Raw genomic sequence first — 22347 nt, 5'->3', positions numbered from 1 at the left:
GCTAGTATCAAAACGCAATGTTACGTTGCACCCGTGATTGGGAGTCACCCGTTGAAGATTTAACCTTGAAGGTTAAAGTGTTTTAGCACGTGAAATCGTCATATTTTTACTTTTTAAGGTAAGGACTTTATACAATAGCGGGCGAAAACAGAGAATTGCTCCGAGTTCAGCCGTACTTAGGATAGGCACCTAGATAGTTTAGAAAAAAGTGTGCCAAGACACTTTAAAACACAAAGTACTACAAGTGTGAGTCGATGTTACGCTCATCATTCTTCTATTAATCATGACTTAGGGGTGGCTCCCAATTAAAAATTACTTTTTTGTACTTTATTTTATCTAGCTTTGTAGGAACCCCTTATCGTTGTGTTTTAATTATTTTTTGCGGTATTACAAAATTTATCGCCTTTTACGGGATGAAATTTTCATGTTGCTTTTTTTCTATGTTCCCGGGGGTTATGGGGCTTATAGTTTTTTTTTAAACTTTATATTTTATCGTGCCCTAGACGCTAGTATAGGTTTCGTAGGTACCGCGTTATGGGCAGAAATACCCTATACTCGTGGGCATCCTCCTTTTATGTTTTTTATGCCTCACTGATAAGTATAATGAACAGACCTACCTATTGATATTTAAAGATGTTATAGATATTGTTGTGAAATAGTTCGGTGACTATAGCAAAGTCAAATGAATCATAGTTGTTATAGTATTGTAAGCAGAGGTGAAACATGGCGGTCTTTCCACGGGGGTGTACTGGTCAAGCACTTAGGCAAAGCCAATTGCTTTCTGATCCTATATCATTAAACCTCACAGCTTATTGTTCATAGATGCGGCAGAGCCCTGTCAGCCAGCCCGCAATTAGCTTTAGTCTATTTTACTTAGTCCTCTGATAGTCGTAAGTTATTCCTCTGGTTGGTTATCACCTATAATATCCTTGGACTGTTAGTCTTTCGGCATTATGCCATTTTTCACCTAGTACTGTGCTAAGTCATCTTTTTAAAATGATATATACAGGGAGATACGGAAACTGCATATCTCTAAGCTAAGGGGGCAATGAGCAACTCTGCCTGCCAGCCTGTCGGCTTTTTTGTTACCCACCACGCCAAAGTATCCTAGCACCCACAACAGTCTCATAATGCTGTGATTTGCTTATGATTGCAATGTCTGTCTGCAACTTAGAAACTCTTTTAATGTAACTCTAAAGCTGTCTAGCACCATTAGAGGAGCCCTGCTATCAGAACAGAATATTACTATTTAGTGTCCTGTCGTTCTTTTCAGCAGGCAGTTTGTGGTCTGTGTAATGGCCCTGACTTTGACCTGGAAGACTGTGACCTGCTGGTTGAGCGAACACACAATCTCTTGCGTAACCCTCTTTCCCATGCCACTGACTCTTTTCCGCTTTCTAATGTTAAACTGTCCGTAACCACTATGCTGTCCTTTAATAGTTAGCGTGATTCTCCATCCTTCTATCTATCCATGTCCGCATAGATCCTGTGATTTCTTCCCATCATTTTTTGCTCTTTGCCCGTACCCTAATGTAAGTTTTTATTTCACATTTCTGTGCCCTGATGATTGCTTCATGTGCAAGTCTTAGTTTGATAATGGCATGGTATAACCCTCTCATCTTATCTGGCTCCAGACCCCATTGCAATAAGGAATCCTAGTAACTAGCAAATAGTTGTAATTGCTAGTTTGTTACAAGATGTAGTGTTTTTTCATAGATCGATTATGTCTACCTAGTTACTGCTAATGATAGTTAGTAAAAAAATGAATTCCAGTTGCACTTGAGGAATTCCAGTTTAAAGTTAGCTATGGAAAGTTTGATATTTATAAGCTAAGTGTAAGTGTTTGTTAAAGAAACGTCTTGAGTAATAATTTACATGCGAAAAATTAAGTTTGATCAGAAATTAACACTCACGCCTTCCAGAAAGCGAAATGCGTATCTTCACGTTACTTAGCTAGTTGAGCCGAACTTACGCTATTATATAATGTGAATGGACTGTGTTATAATACTGAAATTAAGAACATTATGTGCACTGCGACTAAATACTGACAATTATTTATCGTATACCACTACTACTTTTTGAATCATCGACAGCTATGTAGTTGCCAGCAATATTTGGCTGTGCAAAAAATTAGATTTTTTTACATTTTAATTATCTACTTCTATATCTATTAATCTATCTAGCTGTTACCGAGAAACGAAGGTTTCATACCACCATAGCTGTAACTTTGGAACAAATGGCTCTTTTTCCACGATTTGAACGGCATATTTAATTGCTAATTTGTTGCTTAATGGTAGGCTAGATTCCATTCCCCGGACTCAATTATAAAACCCAAGGGCCAATACAGCAACAAGAAAAATAGGAGCAGCAAAATAGTACGTTAGTAACAAATAAGAAACAAATTCTTAAACATTTATTTACCGCCGATCTACAGTTTTTATCATTTTTTGTTTTTGAGCCTTGGCACGGTATCGGCCCTTGGGCCTTATAATTGAATCAGAGGAATGGGAGCTAGCCTATCATTTAGCAACAAATTAGCAACAAAATATGCCATTTAAATTGTCTAAAAAGAGCCATTTGTTCCAAAGTTACAGCTATGGTGGTGCTAGCTTAATACTTAAGCTAGTCTAACCTTTGTTTCTCGGAAATAGCTAGAGCGACAAAATCAATTCTTGCGTAACTAATTAGCAACAAATAAGCAATAAACTGTAAAATAGTTTTTTTCAGTTTCGTTAAAATTGTGATTCCAGCTTAATCTTGCCTATTTTAAACAAGTGTGTTTATAAGAGGGTATATTTAATTATTTGTTAGCGATTTTCATAATAATTAATCTACCTAATAATTAATGTAGCCTTTCCTTGTCAATAACATTTCAGAAAATTAAAAAAATTGAATATTATACTTTCGTTCAATAAAATGCTCGGCCTAGAAGTAAATAAAATACAGAATGGAACGCTGTATCAGAGCAGTTGATATTAAATTGTTTATGTAATTATTAATATATCTCCTACTTTTGTTAGTGATGCTATAGAAAAAAGATTGATTTTTATATTTCAGGGTACAATAATAATAAAAATTAAAATTCAAGACTACCTTTAAGAAAAGACTTCTTTCTTCTTCTGAAAAATCTCTATCGAGTATCTCCCAAAGCCAACATATTACACGATGTTTGTCATGAAATCCTCCAAAGTATTGCGTATGCTTTCTCAAATCATGCAAATCTAATGGAACGTTTTCACCTGATATGAGTCTTTTCCACTTAAATAAAGAAAGTAAAGTGGAGGGGTTAATGTTTTTATTAAGGGAGAAAAATTCATATTATAAAATAATGTGCAAATATTATCAGGTCATGATGTTTCACACATGATATAATAAATAAAGAAGTAAATTGATAAACACTAGCGTGATTATTATTGATGCGTAGGTAAAAGTAAAAGGATCAAGGTTATATTATTCAAGTAAAAAAACAAAATTTATCAAGAGCTGATTTATATAAAGATTATAGCGGCAGGGGAAATAAATAATGAAACTATTTTATCCCCCGTGATATTTCATAGCATGTGGGTTGTCAGGCATGCAGAAGGCACGGCTTGGTTGACTTAGATATATTCGCAAAAATAGTACGAGCCCGCGGAGGCGGCTGGGTTCGGGCAATTTGATAAATTTGAGATTTTACGTATGGGAAAGATGCAGAATTAATTTGCTTATCGTAACTAAAATACTATTTTTGTAGACAACAGCTACCAGTTTCGGGTTCGTTGCAAGAAAGAGAGAGACGAACGGTTTTCGTCCAGATACGCAGATTTCTCTTTCTCTCTCTCTCTCTCTCTCTCTCTCTCTCTCTCTCTCTCTCTCTCTCTTTCATTCTGTCTGACAGAAAAGAGAGATTAGATTAGATCAGAAAAGATTAGTTATCTATTGTCTGTACATTGTGTTATAGAAAATTCTTTATGAGAGAGTGAGAGATTAGATTAGATTAGATTAAATAAGTTTTATTTCTGTACATGGTGTTGTACAATTCAAAATAACAGTATAAAGTAAAACAAGTTATAATTTGTGTGTGTGTGAGAGATGATATATATATATATATATATATATATATATATATATATATATATATATATATATATATATATATATATATATATATATATGTATATATATATATATATGTATATATATGTATAAGAATGTGGAATGATATATATAGAGTGGAGGAGTGTAAGTGTTTGTGAGATGATTATGAGTTTTCAAGTGCATAAAAATATTCTTTAGCTAATTGTTTGAAGTGTGACATAGATTTAGTGTTGCGAAGGCGTGATGGTAGCGAGTTCCAGAGGTAACCAGAGGCACTTATATGGAATGAACCTTTCAACGTCTCCGTCTTGAAAGTCGGGATGTCCAGAGGCGTCACCTCCCCCCTCAGTGGCCTGTGCGCGACGTGAAAGTCAAAAAAGGCCAAGATGTAAGAAGGCACAGCTGTGTTAAACAGTTTTCGTAGAAAACAGGCTGCAAAGTACTTTCTACGTCCGGCAGTTGTAAGCCATTGCAGTTCACACCTGTAGGGGGAGATGTGCTCGTCCCTCCTTACACCATAGATGTATCGAATTCCCGTGTTTACGAGTTTCTGGAGTTTTGTGTCAAGTTCGTGGGTCAGATCACAGTATACCAATGAGCAGTAGTGGATGATTGGAAACAGGAGTGCTTGTTTACGCAACCTGAGATTGGTATTTTTTCTGAAAAAGTAAAGCCTATACATTAATGAGTGAGCACGTTTGCATAGTTGTGTAATGTGCTCTTTCCACGTTAGTTTGGAGTCAAGCACCAACCCCAGATTGCGCACGGATGATTCATAGTCGACCTGGGCTCCCCCTATGTTGATGTAGGTGTTAGCAACAGTTGGTAACTGTTGATGTAGGTGTTAGCAACAGTTGAGCCCAGGACGATTGCCTTAGTTTTCAGGACATTAAGTGTAAGGTGATTTTGTGCAGCCCAGCCCATTATCCTTTCGGCATTAGCTCTCATCTTGTCAGAACAAGAATCCAGCTCCTCAAGGTGGCATTGGCTGTATATTTGCAAGTCATCCGCATAGATTAGATGGGACACATCTGAATCCAGGCAAAAACCAATGTCATTGATGTACAACGCGAACAGCAGGGGACCTAGAACCGATCCCTGTGGGACACCGGTGTTCAGGGGCCGGAAGGTGGAGAGTTCGTCGTTGTCACCAATAACGGCCTGCTTTCTTCTCGTAAGGTAAGATGCAAGCCAGCGGATGACCTGCTTGGAGAAGCCGAAAGAGGATAGCTTTCTCAGGAGCCTGACGCGACACACCGTATCAAACGCCTTGCTGAAATCAAATAGAAACAGAAGCGTGACTTTCTTTTTGTTTATGCCAAGCTTGACATCATCAGTCAGCTTAATTAAGCCAGACTATGTGCTGTGACCGGTACGGAAGCCTGTTTGTAGGTTGTCAATGAGTAGTCTTGATTCAAGATATTCCGAGACTTACCTGTGCACCAGCCACCCCAGCGCCTTTGATAAAAAACAGAGGAGAGAAATTGGACGGTAGTCAGTCAGGGCTGTTGGTGAACTACCTTGTTCAGTGCTCGCACCAGTGACATCTTCCAGGCAGAGGAGAAGCGTGACTCACTCAAGGACAGGTTGAAAAACCGACATAGTAAAGGAGCGAGTACGGATAGTGCCTTTGAAATTACAACCTGTGGGATGCCATCGTTGCCTCTGGCCTGGCTGTGGAAGTGCGACACAACAGCCAAAACGTCCGATTCTGTAATAACCTTGAAGTTGAAATGCTCAGGGAAGTCTAAACTCTCGAGGGTACGCAGAAAAACCTCAACTGCAGGAGCCAGTGGATCATTGGAGATGGAACTAAAGTGTTTGTTGAGGTCATCTGTAGAGAAGCGAGAAGGTGCTTTACAGGTGGTGATTCCAAGGTTCTCAAGCTCTCTCCAGATCTCAGCGACATCAGTTAGGGTTGACAGGCGTGAATAATAATAATTCAGCCTGGCCTCCTCAACCTGTCTGTGAGCGTCGTCCCTTGCTACTCTATAATAATATCGATCACAAGGTAGACGAGTTCTGCGAAACCTTCTGTAAAGTCTGTCTCGTTCAGTCAAGAAGTCACGAAGAGCCGTGGTAAACCACGGGTGACGTTTACGTCTTGGAGTAACAGTCCGTAATGGGGCGAGATGATTTATGGCGATCGTTAAGTTAGCGTTAAGAAGGGTGATTCATTCGTCGAGTGATGGCGTAGCGAGAGATGACTAGTCACATGTGCCAAGTCCCTTAGCTTCTCGGCACAGATTCGCTTGTAGTTTCTGTAAGAGTATGCTTTAGGTACGTAGCGTGGGATCTGTACGTCGAGAGTGGCAGTGATTAGGTCATGTCCGTTGATGAAAGGAGTATCAGTCTTGTAGTGTGATAGCAGACGATCCTGCTCATCAATTAAGCAGATGTCAAGCCAGGTGTCGGAGTCCTGTTTATGGTGCGTGGCACAATATAGGCCTTTATGAACTTGGCATCTTCGGACGAGGAGAGTTGGTCAGCGTTGAAATCACCCATAATGACCTTTGTGGAATAGTTGTGCATAAAAGTAGTCAGCTGTTCAATGAAGTTATTATCCTGAATAAAAGGGACATGTGGTGGACGATACACGACTCCCACAAAGATGGGTGATACTCCCTTCGCGGAGACCTCACAGAAAAGGTACTCCGGTTTGCCTGGCTTGCCCGACCAAGCTCCATCAGAGGATGATAATACGTTTGCAGTCAGTGAGTGATGGATATAGAGGGCCACACCTCCCCCGTTCCTGTTTCTATCACGTCTGTAGAGCGTATAGTTTTCCAGTGAAGGGATAGAAGTTACCTTCTCGTCAAGCCAGGTTTCCGTCACAGCTATCACGTGAAAGAGGGGACGAGTGGACAAGAAGAGTCTGACCATCTCAATGTGACCCGTAAGAGTTTGCATTGAAATGGCAGACTCTTAGAACCTCAGACAGAGTTACCTTAGGAGTGATTGAAGATGTGGTGGACGATTCAGATGATGGTGATCTACGTGGAATGAGGGGTGTGTACTTCAGTTGGCTATGATCGAGCTTAAAAATTTCTTCAGATCTTCATCCGACGCAATCTTCACAGCACGATCCTCCTTCTTTAACTTGATGTATATTCGACCATCCCTCACAAACGTGGTGCAGCCGTGCTCTCTTGCAGCTTCCGTTACAGTTTTGCGGAGCCGAAGGACAGACGGTAACCATTCGTTGACGTTGATGAACAAATCCGGAAGCGGTAGTTATACTGCAATTCGCTAGACAGCTGCGTAGTATGTAGCTTCCTAATCTTGATTTTAGCAGAGATGAGCGAGTGCATGAGCGTCCTGGATAGTGAGACTGCGGGTGGCAACCTTACTGCTCCAGGGCTTGCATCAGAAGAGTCCGCAGTGTCATTGCGGGCTAGTCTCACCCTTCCCAGGGGTCGCGCAGAGATAATGTCTCTCTCCGTTAGCTCAGCGTCCAAGGGCTGAAGAGCTGCATAGGCAAGGTGCCTTAAGGATGTCGTCTCCGAAAAGGTCAGGCCGGTTATGACCAATTCTACAGAGAGCTTTGCCTGGGACAACACAACGCCATCCAATTGCGCCTGGATTCTCGTGTTGGCTTCACGGAGCTGCTGGATGGTCTCAGTGTACAGCGCCGGAGCATTCGATGGAGACGAAGAAGAGCCAGCGCCACTCGCCAGCAGTTGTTCAAGCTTAGCTTTAATCTCCTCCTGCTCAGCCCTCAAAGTAGCCACATTCTCTTCCACCACCGTTACACGGTTAATCAGCGCCGGTATCTCCTTCAGCGGCTCCAAGGACTTCTCAATGGCTGTCATTCTCTTCTCCAGTAAACTCTTGCTCTCAGAAAGCTGGTTCTTCATTGCGTTCTGCTGCTTCTCTATGTTGTCAAGTTTATTTAGCTTGTCCAGTATTTTGTTGAGCACGGGATCTTTTTTACGTGATGAACTAGAAGAGCGCGATGGTGGTGCAGATGGTGGTGCAGAAACCGGTTTCCTGTAGCGTGTTTGTTGTTGTGGCAGAGAGCTGCTGCTTCGTGAAGATAGAGAAGAGGTAGTGGTGCTGCGTGGAGTTTTATTAACAGCTATCAAGCAGTTCTTGCAGACTTGTATAGTCTTGCCACCTTCCTTAATTGCCTGAATAGGCGTACACTTCGGATGGTAGTACCAGTCACATTTGTCGCATTTGCGCGGATTACGCATAGCAATGACATCAGTGCAAGTCTTGCACGATGTAGGCACCAACAGTTGTTCGTCATCTCCCTCAGGTTTCAACATAGTGTTTACAACAAATGACGCAATCGACGTTATCCACGGGAGGTAATTCGGCTCAGTCGACAAGTGGTGCAGGAAATAAGGTGAAGAGAGCCGTGGTATACAGTGGCCAGAGTAGTCTCAGTATAAGAGCCTTCAGGACGCTCTTTTTGGTGCGTGCTTGCGTACGCCGTGTCGGGGCCACCTGGAGGTAGATCTGCTGTACTATACTGCAGTTCGGTGGCTCGGAGAGTGCTGCCCTCTAGTGTCAGAAAAATAAAGTTCCGATTTAGCAACGACAACGACTGGCAACGTTATGACGAATAGAGAGAAATCGAGATATAGCTAGCTATAGCTATAGCTACTCTCGTAGTCTATAAACACCGCACTGCACGATTTCACTCACAACACTGTACTGATTAAAAATACTGAGCTTGTGCCTTGCAGGTACGATGCGGATGACTGAGTTGGAGATTGGCGGAGCACAACGATAGTAGAACACGTCTCTGGATGATTGAGGTTATGTAGCACAACTTTTTGCGGAAATCCTTCCCGGCTCTTAAAAGTTGCAAAAAGATTGCAGTTTTTTTTGGCTGACGCTTAGGAGCCGTTGGGAAGACTCTTCCGCTGTAAAAGATTACTCGAGAGAGTGAAGATAATATTAATAACTAGTATTATTGCACAGAGCGAAATAAAGTGCGTGCTTAGCTTACCACCAGCGCCACGAGAGAGAGAGAGAGAGAGAGAGAGTCTCGAATACTTAAATATATTTTATAAATGTATTCTATTAAAAATCGGATAACGTAGTGAAGTGCACACGGAGAGTGTAGCGGAGTGGGGAGAGGGCGGCGCGCTCGCACTGAAAACTGAATTTGTGTTTAAGCATTCTATAAAAAAAAGTTGTGGATTTTTAAAAAATACAACTTTTTTCTGTTAACATCAAATCATGAAAATGCTTATAACTCGAGTAAACAGCCCAAAATCGTTTTTTAACAGCTAAAAATCCAATTTTTGGCCATAAAGCTTTGCAGCTTTACGTTTTACATGAAAATATTAAATGTTAAAGTTGTAGATATTTTCAAAACACAACTTATTACTGAGACAACTATATTTCGTAAATGCTTTGATGCAAAACAAAGCCTCAGAAAGTTTAATAACAATCTAGATGCGACGTGTTCACAGGTCCCAAGTTTTGTAGGGATATCTTCTTATTATTATAAGCTTATAGTTAAATTCTGAACATTATCCCGTACATGTATATAAATAATACAACATAAACGTAATTGTATAAATTCGCAATAAGCGCATGAAATTTGACAACAGATAATTGATATTTTTTAAATTGAATCAGCACAATTACAAACAATTTAGCTAAAATGCATTTGAAAGAGAATAAAATCACCTACTTTTCCTCGTTTGGTCCTCGGGATCGACCGCTTTGTTCGGCAGATAAAACAAAAAAGGTGATTTTTTAAAAAAATTCATATCTCTAAAACTAAACATCATAACCTTGCGAAAAAAATTATGTCGATGGGCCGAGTGTCAAACTATATCCCATTAAAATTTCAAGGGATCTGACTACTCGTTTTTTCAGTAACAAATGGAAAACTGAAAAAATAAGTTTTTTTTATGCCTCGATTACGGACGTAAAAAAGCCTTATTGAACTGGAGATTTAAAAAATAAGTAGATATTTTATGTGTTTTGGCTAAGTTCATTGCACAACTTTCAAACTGCTATGGTTCGTAAAATATCAAGGTTGTAATTTTTTTGAAAATTTTTTGATTATCTTATATCTCTAAAACAATGTAGTCAAATGCTTTAAAATTTTATTTGGTAATTCACAATAAAAGAATCTATCTGCTGCTAAAATTTTAAACTAAGTATTTTGTCGAGCGGTTTTTAAGTAAAGAGCTAGAATGTAAAAACCATTTTTCTCAAAACTTTTGCTTCCTTTTATAGGGATGTCGTTGCACGTCGTTAAAGTCCCTCCCTATGAATTTATGTCATACTTATATATATGTATATATATATATATATATATATATATATATATATATACACACACATCAGTATCACATATAGCGAATGAGTAGTGGCGATCTTTGCGCAGATGGCTTGCATAAACGCAGTAAAAATACTCTATGAAAATATTAGATTCAAATTATATTGCATTAACATGTATTACATTAGAACAATGCATTTAAAATTTTTAAATTATTTATATATATATATATATATATATATATATATATATATATATATGTATATATATATATATATATTTATTTATTTAAAATTAAACGATCGATTCTGCAATTTCGCTATTTTAGAGATTTTGATGGGATCTTTCTGATTATTATATATCTTTTGTTATAAGAAAATTGCTTCTACAGCAAAATAATTAAGCTTGGGAATATTTAAAAAAGCATTTATATACTGTATTTTAAAACAATATTTTATTCGTTGGAACAAGGAATTTCGTTGGAGGAAGCTACGTGCCAATGAATTGGCAGCGGTTTTTTTACACTGCCACTACACAGCCATGAATATTTAAAAATAATCCTTCCTCTATTATATTAAAATATGTCTGGTAGTCTCCGGCTATAAATTTACTTCATCCCCAAAAGTACCCCTTCCTAGGGGGTTGAAGTAAACCGGAAGTAAACTGGAAGTAGACCGGAAGTATTATCTACAAACTGTAAAAATCATATTAATATAATTCATTGTCAAAAATGTACATTAAATAATTATTGGGTTGGGAAAAATAAATTCGGTTCTTTCTAATAGCTATTCTTAAAGTTGTATATCTATAGTAATGCTTATTCAATGAAGCCACACTAAAGCATGTTTAGAAGTTTAAAATCTATAGAATATTGTAGATTACAAAGTAGCGTCATCCGTTTACTGATTCAGAAATGATTGTGCTTTGACAATGAAGATCCCAGAAGGCCACTCTGTCACATTTTGCTTTTCTGAAAACTGCAGCGCAAGCTCATCGAAAATTGTGGATTGTTTATGGTGATGAGTGCCTAAGTGAAAGCCAGTGTCAGAATTATTTTGCTCGATTTTGTTCCGAAAACTTCGCTCTTAAATATGAACCTTGCCCTGGTCAGCCAACCGTTGAAAAAGTCGACCGACCGACATATTTCATCTCAAGACATCGCTATGGAACCAAACATCAATGATAAAACAGTTTTGAACCATTTACATAGACTGGATACAAAAGAAGCTCGATACTTGGGTTCCACATAAATTAACGTCAAAAAATTTGATGGACCGAGTTTCCATTAGTGAATCCCTGCTGAAACAAAACGAAATCGAGCCATTTAAAAAAAATAATTACGGGCAATGAAAAATGGATCGCGCACGACAATAATGTGCTAAAGAGATCATGTTTGAAGCCCGGAGAAGCTTTACAAACAGTTGCGGAGCCCGTATTGACGCAAAAAAAGGTGTCGCTGAGTGTTTGGTGGGATTGGAAAGGTATTGTTCATCATGAGCTGCTCGAACCTGAACAAACCATTAATTCGACTGTCTACTGTCAACAACTTATAAGATTGCAACAGGCTATTAAAAAAAAAACGTCCAGAATTGATCAACAGGAGAGGCGTTATCTTCCATTATGATAACGCTAGACCGAATATATCTTTAATGACTCGTCAAAAATTGAGAGCTAGGAAGTTTTGATGCAACTACCGTATAGCCAAAACCTTGCCCCGTCGAACTATAATTTGTTCCGCTCTCTGCAAAACTCTCTGAATAGTGTAAAGCTGAATTCAAAAGAAGCTTGTGAGAATCACTTGGTTAAGTTTTTCGTCCAGAAACCTCACAAGTTCTACAGTGACGAAATTATGGTTTTGCCAGAAAAGTGGCAAAAGGTCATCGATCAGAACGGCACATATATCGTTGTTTAGTTTATAAAATTTATATTAAAAAATTTATTTTGAAAAATATGAAAAAAAAAACCGAAATTACTTTTTCCTCAACCCAATGTTTAATACAGTATACAGTTAAATACACTTCAACGTTAGTGAGACAGTTGAATTATTTATTGATCTATTATCTGTGTATTTTATAATATCTTATCTATTGATCTATTATCAATAAGGTATTATAAAATATTATACTGTTTTTATCAAATTTTTGTTTTAATGAAGTTCTTTTGCTATTTTGATTTGATAAATATATAATATCATTGTTATCCACATCCATCAGTATGATTCTTTTAAAATAATGATTACAATTATTAGTTTTTTTATTAGCTAAACTTATTATTTTATTATATATATTATTTTTTGATTGATTTTTAGCATTTACTTTTTCTTTGTGTTAGCTTCTAAAAGAGTTAATGATGGCTGTATATAAGACCTCTAGTTCCTCAATATTAATTTTATCAAAATATAATTTAAATTCAGCAAATTTTATTGTGTGAGTAACGTTTCTTATAATTGAAATTTCAGCTGTCTGCTGTTTCTAGCTATCTCAATTTTCTCTGTAACTTTAATATTATTTATCTTTATATAACGTATGATTTCATTAGATCTTTTTGCCAAGTTTATTGTTTATGATTTTTTATAGTTTTTTGGGGTTATGATTGTTGTTGTGGTGTTCGAGCCATCTTCGATTGTTGAAGTTGTTGCTGCTTGGCTGCCTCACTTCTTTTATGTTTATGTTTTGTAGATTTAGGTGGTTCTTGTAAAGGCTGTGTCTTTGTGTTGTTAGTAGTTAAGTTATGTGTTTCCGTAGTAGTATTATGTTCTCGATAAACTTGATGTATCGCTGGTAAAGTAGGCCTTATAGGATAATCAGTGGAGTCTATGCATATGCTAATTATTTTCTTCAAGATGTTGTATTGGTTTATATCGTTAGCAGCACGGTTGATGTCAAGCTTTGTATTGTATTTACTGTTTGTATATTCACAATTCAGACACTTAATGGCGTTGTTTGCGCAGATTTTGTTATTCTGCGCACTTGAAGCATACAGAATTATTGTTGCATTTGTTACTGTTGTGCCCAAATCTTCCACATTTGTAACATGGATTTATATTTATCGAGTCATATACTTTGCAGTTTTGGTATCCAAAAAAATCCTGCTTCTGTTTCCCTTGATGAATTTGTATATGTCAGCAGAAATCTCCATTAGTACTGTAGTTAAGCTACTGAAATTGCTTTTGTACACATGCCCCTTGATAGTGAAACTTCCAAAATTTCTCATGTTTATATCTTCCTATATGTCCTCCATTATCATGTTACTATAATTATTAATTCCGACAATTTTGATTTTAGGATTCTTTAACGTATCTTTCCTAACCTCAAATATACCTTCGAGGTTATGTTTCAAAACAAATTCAGTTAGCACTTTCACTATTCGAGCAATTAATAATGTTTTTTTTTTCTGTTTACTTACAAGTTTTTTGTTTAAATCTACTTCTCAGTAACTAAGCACTCTATAACTTTCTTTTTGACGTCCACGGCTTTATTACTCACATTTTTTACAGTTATTTTAGATACTTTCTTTTGTAATAGTTTAGAAAAGCTTGTAATTTTGCATACGAAAAACTAGCCAAGGCACTTTTATTTTACTTATTTAGCTTTTTTTTAAAGTAGTACGTTTTTCCCTGCAATTCACTGACTAACAGTTTTAAAAGTAAGTTTTATTTTTCATCAGCTTATACTTTTCTTCAATATTAACTTAAAGTTCATCCTGTTCTGTTGTTGAAACTTCAAGTAGTACTCCTCTCGTTACTTCTTTTGTTTTATTCAGTTTAATTTGTGCATACAGGAATCTTGTTGCATCGTTTAAATCTTCTTCATCTATCTGTGAGGTTAAGTTTCTGTCACTGTGTTCTGGGCACACTATTAAGTTTCCATTTATAAATTTGATGTTAGTTGTTTTTTGTGCTAAAAAAATAAAATGATATACTGCGTCACATATGATGCAAATCAATGTTGTTACAATTTTCTGTCTATGATCGTACGAGATTTAGGTAAAAATGGTCAACCACAAGATCGAGATGTATCTACATATTCAAAACATAGTACAGCACCTAATAATATACCGTACATCAGTAAACATGTATATCATATGTCATATCCACTTATTTATCCTAATGTAAGTTTTAGATGGATGCCCAATATAAAAAATAAAAATAACAAAAACAATATTTGGATGCTATAATTTTACTGTGCCCGTTTATTATACTTCTTTACTCGAAGCGCATAACGGATACACGCTTTTTGATCATTCATTGAAATATTGCACAAAAGCGGCGCTTTTCAATCATTGTTTAAAATCTCACACGAAAACATATGAGAGGCTTTACGGCACACAGTTCTTTAAGCCCTTAAATATAATAGAGAATAGAGTATGTTAAGTGAATAGAAAAAAAACGACAGGCGTCACGGCACGCGGATACGTTATAGTCTTTAATATAATAGAGAATGTTAAGTAACTGAAAGAAGATACGAGTGGACCAACAGCACACGGGTACGTTAAGCCCTTTAATATGATGGAGGATGTTAAGAAATTAAAAAATATATATGTATATATGTGTATATATATATATATATATATATATATATATATATATATATATATATATATATATATATATATATAAGAAACCACACGAGTAAGTCAAGCCCTTTAATATTAAGGACGGCATATAAAGATAGAGAATGTTAAGCAATCGGAAAATAATAGGAGGGGCTTCACGGTGTGCGGGTATGTTAAGCCCTGTAATGTGATAGAGGGTATATAGAAGAAAAGGATGTAAAGTAACTGAGAAAAGATATAAGAGACTTTACGGCACACAAGTACTTTAAGCCCTTTAACATAATAGAGGATGTATAAAAGAAGAGGATGTTAAGTAACTAAAAAAGACATGAGAAACATCACGGCACATAGGTTTGTTAAAAATTTTAATATAATAGATGTTAAAAATAATTTATTTTATACTTACCGCCTTATCTTTTTTCTAAGTATTACGATGATTACAATTCGTATTGCACGTATTACAGGAAAAAATTTATACAAACTTAGAAACGGTTTAGCGATGAAAAAACTGAATTTTTTCTTTTTTTTTCGCTTATTATGACACCTTTTTGCGCATAAAACATTTTCAGTCAACAAACAGTCAAATAAAAATCCCTGCATTTATACTAAAACTACAGGTGTATAAAGTATCCTCCTTGAATGTGAGTCCAAAAGATCCATTCGTTCACTTGGAATCCTACGGACAGTGAACAAATTCACAAAACATTGCACCAGAATAAGCCAGCTGAGATAATTAAGGGATTAACACAGTAAAGTTAAAGGTATTTATACTGAATATTACTAAAAAAAATTTCAAATGATTTACTTTTATTTTGTCATTTCTACGCAACAACAAAATAAACCAACGCAAAAAAGTTGGCAATGAGCAAAAAAGTCGTCAGTGGGCAAAAATGTGAGCAGCGGGCAAAAAAAGGGAGCAGTAGACAAAAAAAAGTAAGCGGGCAAAATTTTGCTGCCTATTGCAAATTTTGAGTTTGTAAAAGTTTTACAAATTTTTTTAATTTAAAAAAATTTTGTAATTTAAACATTTTTCAAATTTTACGTATTTTATTAAATACTAGCTAAAAACTCACTCGCTAACGCTCGCTCGTTATATTTAAACAGTGATTCAATTTTTAAATATGTATAATCTACAAATTTGTAATAACAGAAATATAAAACAAAAACAATAATAAAATAATAAACCATTATTAAAATTTAATTTTATTTTGAAATATGAAGTAAGTACATCATAACATTAAAACATAATACTTATTATTTAAATTTAAATTTAATTCAAAGAATGTATTGTTATTAAGTAATATTACGTAGTTATTGAAAGCATAAATTCATTTTGATGCAATGTGATGTATTAAACATAATACCGAAAGGATTAGATTTTATTCACGACGGTCAAAACATCAGAGAAAGCAATAAATTTGACCTCAAGACATAACTACATCACTATAGACAATAAATGGAAAATTGCGAAATGTTCGTCATGGTGACGGTCATAGTTTTTCAGATATTCTTAAAAATTAACTTAACTTAAAAAAGGCGTGATATAATATAGATATTGATGTCATGTTAATTGAACTACTTCGATTGATTGTTAGAGTCATAAAACATATATGTATATGACATTGTGATTGTTTTAGCTCGGTTTTCTAATATACTTAACACGGGATCCATTGCCATATTATGACGCGTTTATGAAAGTTACTATGTCAGTTCTGTCTATTTATTAGTTAATACTATGAATTTAATTGTAAACTAATATAAAAATTTGTGTTAAAACATTGAAACCTTTAATTTAAATATAATAATAAGATAATTTTAAATTTATAAGTTAAAAATATTCAATGAGAAAGTATATTATAGTAGTAATATAAGCCATCTTTAGTGGGACGCATGGTAGCATGGCAGCCGGCAGGGTAAATTGCATATGTTAATATACTAATAATAATATTTATCATTTTAATTTAATGGTTTAGTGTTAGCTGTTGATTAAATATAAGTGTAAATATATTTTATTTTTAATATATATCCTTTTTATAAAATATCATTAATTGTTTTTCATTATTAAATATATTTAGTCCTTATTAAAGCGGTATATTTTATACCTAAGACAAAAATCACTGGTAAAATTTTTACTTGTCCAGTTTTTTAGGTTGTTAAACAATAACAAATTTTCTTTTCATATTTTCATAATTCAAACTGGGTAAAAATGGCTGCTTATTTAGGTTACACATTTTTTACTGATACATAAACATTCGACACTCATTATTATAGGGAATAGCGAAACAGAGTCTATGATACAATGCACTATAAGTATACAACAAATGTACCAAACAAAATTTTTAACTACAGCAAACAATGTCCAGGTATCAAAATCACCTCCCGGATGGCGAGATATGGTCTATGATACAACATTAAGTATACAACAATACTAGAAAAAAATTTCACTTCCTTTATATGATACCCACGTGTCAGGATGATCCTGAAGTTAACCCATTATAGTTATGGTAAATGATTCATGGTGCTAACTTAAAAATTACACCAAATTAAACCACCAAGAAACCTCGTTTATTGTTGAAACTATAATGTGCTGGGACCATGCATGCTCGAAAAAGAATAATATGTACACAGGATTTCACAATAAATCACTATTTATTGATAACACCTCAAGCTAAGCTTAAACATAAGATAAAAGCTAATGCTGATAGAATAATGGGCTGGACTGCAAATAACCATCTTAAACTCAATGTCCTTAAAATCAAGGCAATCGTTCTGGGCTCCCCCTACTACATCGACAGCTTATCATCTAAAGCTAACACCTTCATCAACATAGAGAAAGCTCGGATCGATTACGAGTCATCAGTGCGCAGTCTGGGCGTAGTGCTAGACTCTAAACTAACGTGGAAAGAGCACATTACACTTTTATGTAAGCATGCTCATACTCTAATGTACAGGTTATTTTTCTTCAAGAAGAGTACCAATCTCAGGCTGCGCAAGCATTGTGCAGGCCCTTCTATTTCCAATTATTGACTACTGCTCATTAGTTTACTGTGACCTGACGCAAGAACTTGACACAAAACTCTGGAGACTCGTGAGCACGGAAATTCTTTACATCTATGGTATTAGAAGAGATAAGCACATCACTCCTTTCAGGCGCGATCTGCATTGCCTTACCACCGCCAGACGTAGAAATTACTATATGACCTATTTCTTAAGAAAAGTTTTAACACAGCAGTACCATCTTACATCATTGCCTACTTTACTTTCACGTTGCACTTCATCCTACGAGAGGTGGACATTCTGTCCTTGGACATTCCGACTTTCGCGACCGAAGCGCTAAGGAACTCATATAAGCGCCGAATACCTTGAGAATACATTACCTTTCCACATACGCAATACTACTTCAATTTTACTCTTTAAACAAAAAGCCAGGCAATACTTCAACAACCTCAAAAACACATAGTCATTTTTCATCAAATTTTACTCTCTATAATTTATTTATACAAAATAATGTACAGTAATAATAAACTAATCTTATCTTATCTAATCTTGTCTAATCTAATATCTACTTTACCAACTGCCAGTAAGTTATCAACGAAAAATGAGTGTAAACGGCGAAAAGAACCTGGAAATTCCATTTTAACCATGCGGCACCTGTAAACTGCCAATACAGCATAAAGACCCGAAAAAGTGCGAATTTTGTGATCTATACTATCGCGTTAAATGCCTGAACACCACAAATATCAAGACCATCCTGGTGAATGAGAAGCAAATCACAGCCTGCCCCTCGTGTGCAGATAATAATAATGTAAAGAGTGATAACAAGTCTACATCAACAATAACAGAAGTCACTGCAACAACAACAGCAAGCAGAAACACTTCTAAACAGCAGCAGAGTGGCAATAAGACCAGGTCAGCACCACCATCAATCTCCTCATCGCGAAATCCTTCGCCGACCCACTCGGCCAGAACAACAACAACCATCCATCAAAGCCGCCCTAAAGGATATTCGCGAGGCCCTTGACGACATACGCAATACTCAGGTGGAGGCCCTCCAGGCACAGAACATCGTGTCCAGGAGGTCTCCATGATTGAGCAGAGCCTGGGCCCACTGGAAACGCGACTTAAGGCGCTGGATGAGCTGCCTGCACTTAAAACTCGCATAAACAACGCTGAATCCACCATCTCTGAGCTGCAGGTACAACTTCAATATCTGATATCAAGGAGCCCTACAACGCAGCAAGATATCAGCAGCCCTGTGCCCAGCATTGTGGAGATCCACAGCCTTCGCCGTGAAATGGCTAAAGTCAAGAGGCGCCAAGAACAGACCTCGAACAGTGTTGTTGTTATTACGGGTCTACACTATACCCGTGACACCTCGATGCATCTCCTCGCGTACTCAGTGATGAACGCGCTTGACCCTACGGTCCTCAAAAGAAAGGTGGCATCCATCAGGACCATGGGGAGGCTTGATGCAACGAACGACACTGCTAGGGGTGACGGCAGACTACCACCATTAACCGTCGCGCTCTCCTCAAGCAAAAGCTTTTAGCCCTGACCATCAAGAGCTCATAAACATCAATGAGATGCTTCCTCCAGACGTACACAAGCTACGTTCGAAGGCTATGCTTAAGGCTAAGAGGAGGCAGGGTTGCCGAGCTTACGTAAGAGACGGAAAACTCTACATGTGCTGTAATGATGACAACGAGCGCGCCACCGTCATCACCACCGACGCCAAGCTAAGCTCTTTTTTAGCCCGGATTCCGCTTGCTATCAATATACCACCATCAAGCTCATCTGCGATGTCTTCATCCATTTCTAAGGTATCTCTGTCTAAAGGTCTAAGAGTCTGTCATATCAATGTTAACTTTCTCACGGGTCACATTGAGATCAGGGTTTTCTTGTTCACTTACTCTCCATTCCACGTAATAGCTGTGACTGAGACCTGGCTGAGCGATCAAGTAACATCCATCCCTTCACTGGATGACTACCTTCTGTACAGACGAGACAGAAACAGGAACGGAGGAGGTGTGGCCCTCTACATACATAAATCACTGACAGTTAGCGTTATTCCACCGACTAACTCAACAAGCATTTTAGCTCGATCTCCAACAATCCGCTTGCCCCTGCTGTTGAGGATTATCTTCACACCCTGGAAAATCTAAACCTTCCAAAACATTTTAAGTTGAGCACTATAACGGAATCAAATGTGTTAGCTGGGGTATCGCACTTCGACACCCAGACCAGGGGGAGTGACGGCATCCCACAGGTCGTTATTTCAGAAGCATTGTTGGTTCTCGCTTGATTACTAGGTCGAATTTGAAACCTGTCCCTGAGCGAGTCCTGCTTCCCATTTGCCTGGAAATTGTCGCTTGTGCGCGCACTCAACAAAGTTAGTTCACTAACAGCCCTGATTGACACTGTATGTCACATCAGGCTCCTGAGAAAGCTATTCACTTTCGGCTTCTCAAAGCAGGTCATCCGATAGTTTGCCTCCTATCTCACTGGGCGAGAGCAGACCGTCGTTGGTGACAATAGCGAACGTTCCTCACCTTGGCTTCTTAACATCGGTGTCCCGCAGGGTTCTGTTTTGGATCCCTTGCTGTTCGCATTGTACATCAACGACATTGGTTTCTGCTTAGATTCCGATGTCTTTCATCTTATTTATGCGGATGATCTAGAAATCTACAGCCAATGCCACCTTGAGGAGCTCGATTTTTTCTCTATCAAGATGAGTGCTGACGCCGAGAGGATAATGGGTTGGGCTGCGCAAAACCGACTATAACTCCACGTTAGTAAAACTAAAGCAATTGTCCTGGGCTCCCATACTGTATAAACGCTTTAACTTTAGTAGCTAACACTTCTGTGCGTAGTCTGGGATTGGTGCTTGATTTTGAACTCACTTGGAAGGAGCATGTCACACAATTATGCAAGCGTGCTCACTCATTAATGTATAGGCTCTACTTCTTCAGAAAGAGTACCAATCTCAGACTGTCCAAGTACCTTGTGCAAGCACTCCTCTTTCCAATAATCGACTACTGCTCACGCGTGTACTGCGACCTGACTCAAGAACTCGACTTAAAGCTACAGAGGCTCGTGAATATAGGAATCCGTTACATCAGTGGTGTAAGGAGAGACGAGCACATCTCTCCGTACAAGTGGGAGTTGCAATGGCTGACCACCGCTGAACGCAGGAAGTACTTTACTGCTTGCTTTCTTCGTAAAATGTTCTATTCAGCTGTACCATCATATGTACTGGCTTACTTTGACTCCCGCGTGACACTGGGGCTTGTGAGGGGAGAGGTGACGCCTCTGAATATTCCTGCCTTTGCGACAGAGACTCTGAGAAACTCATTTCATATCAGCGCCTCATACTTGTGGAATAGCCTACTATCACACATTTGCAACACTACATCCATCACCGGCTTTAAAAAACTTGCTAAAGAGCATTTTTATGCTCGAAACTATGTAGAAATCTTGTACACTCTTACACACACACACACACACACACACACACACATGCTCACTTTCGCTTACTTCATTATCACACTCTCACTTTATAAAATCACTAACAGATCCACCTTCACATTTTTATTTATTATTCTTTGCTTTTATAATTATTGTTATGAGTATATAACATAATATACTCAAATAAAAAATCATCTAAATCTAAATCTAAATCTAAAATATCTCTCTCCCTCGTTTTCTCGCGCTATTTTACTCGTTCTCTTCTCTTGAGACTCCTGGTGGATGACGATGCTTTCGCCGACACCTTCCGGGCTTTTCCTGGACCTGGTGGCAGCTAGCTGCTTTGGCTCTCCTATCTTGATACTGTCAGTCGCCCTGGTACTCTCGATGATGGTAGTGGACTGACTGGCTTCCATCCTCGGCGGATCGGGATGGTCGCTGGATCGTCCGGGCGTTGGCCCTTCCAAGTGCCAACACGCTGCACCTGTAACACACGCGGAATACACGCGCATACTCAGGAGACTTTGGCGGAGAAAACTGGCGGATTTCTCGCTCTTTCTCGCACTCACTCTCTTCTCGAGCTCTTCGGACCCGCACTCCTTGCGGGCGCCCGATTGGCTCATAGTCTGCGTGGATAATGAGCCATGCATCGGCGTCCGCTGATTGGCTTGCGACATGCAGAAGACCAATCAGCACGCGCGCTAACAAGGCTCGCTCTCGCGCTAACGATGCTCGCTCTTGAGCTAACGTTGACGGTTAGCTAGCCCGTTCCTCGAACTTGAGGACAGGCTGGGACCGACAACAACAAGTCAACTTGCTTGTTTCTTTCGCGTACTTAGGGTTTTGCCACCTCGATCGAAATTCCTCGTGTCGATGCGGCTGCGACGTTTGCGACGTCGCAATGGGAAGAGGTGTGATTAATTTACGCTCTGTGTTATTAGGTGGTGTGTTACTATTGTACGTTCCTCTTTATTGTTGTCGATTATCGCTGGTGTTAGTGG

At 37.8% G+C, this 22347-nt stretch overlaps 1 protein-coding gene across 19 annotated transcripts in view; it reads right to left on the bottom strand.

The window, feature by feature from the left end:
* LOC107981865 (ubiquitin-protein ligase E3B) overlaps positions 1 to 22347 on the bottom strand; it is a 583577-nt gene that overhangs the window by 20425 nt on the left and 540805 nt on the right. For 16 of the 19 annotated variants that reach the window (XM_032601499.1, XM_032601501.1, XM_032601502.1 and 13 more), the window contains one exon: positions 3094 to 3258. The exons of 1 other annotated variant lie outside the window; for it this stretch is intronic. In XM_032601499.1, coding sequence (XP_032457390.1) covers positions 3094 to 3258 — 165 coding nt within the window. Of the gene's footprint in view, positions 1 to 3093; positions 3259 to 10946; positions 11022 to 15530; positions 15558 to 22347 lie in introns of those variants that run through there. 2 more of the 19 variants (XM_031924030.1, XM_031924032.1) reach the window with 2 other exon arrangements.

This window comes from Nasonia vitripennis, assembly GCF_009193385.2.
Source record: "Nasonia vitripennis strain AsymCx chromosome 2 unlocalized genomic scaffold, Nvit_psr_1.1 chr2_random0004, whole genome shotgun sequence".
Lineage (NCBI taxonomy): Eukaryota > Metazoa > Arthropoda > Insecta > Hymenoptera > Pteromalidae > Nasonia > Nasonia vitripennis.
Note: the sequence above shows the minus strand (reverse complement) of the source record. Positions and strands in the feature narration are given on the sequence as shown.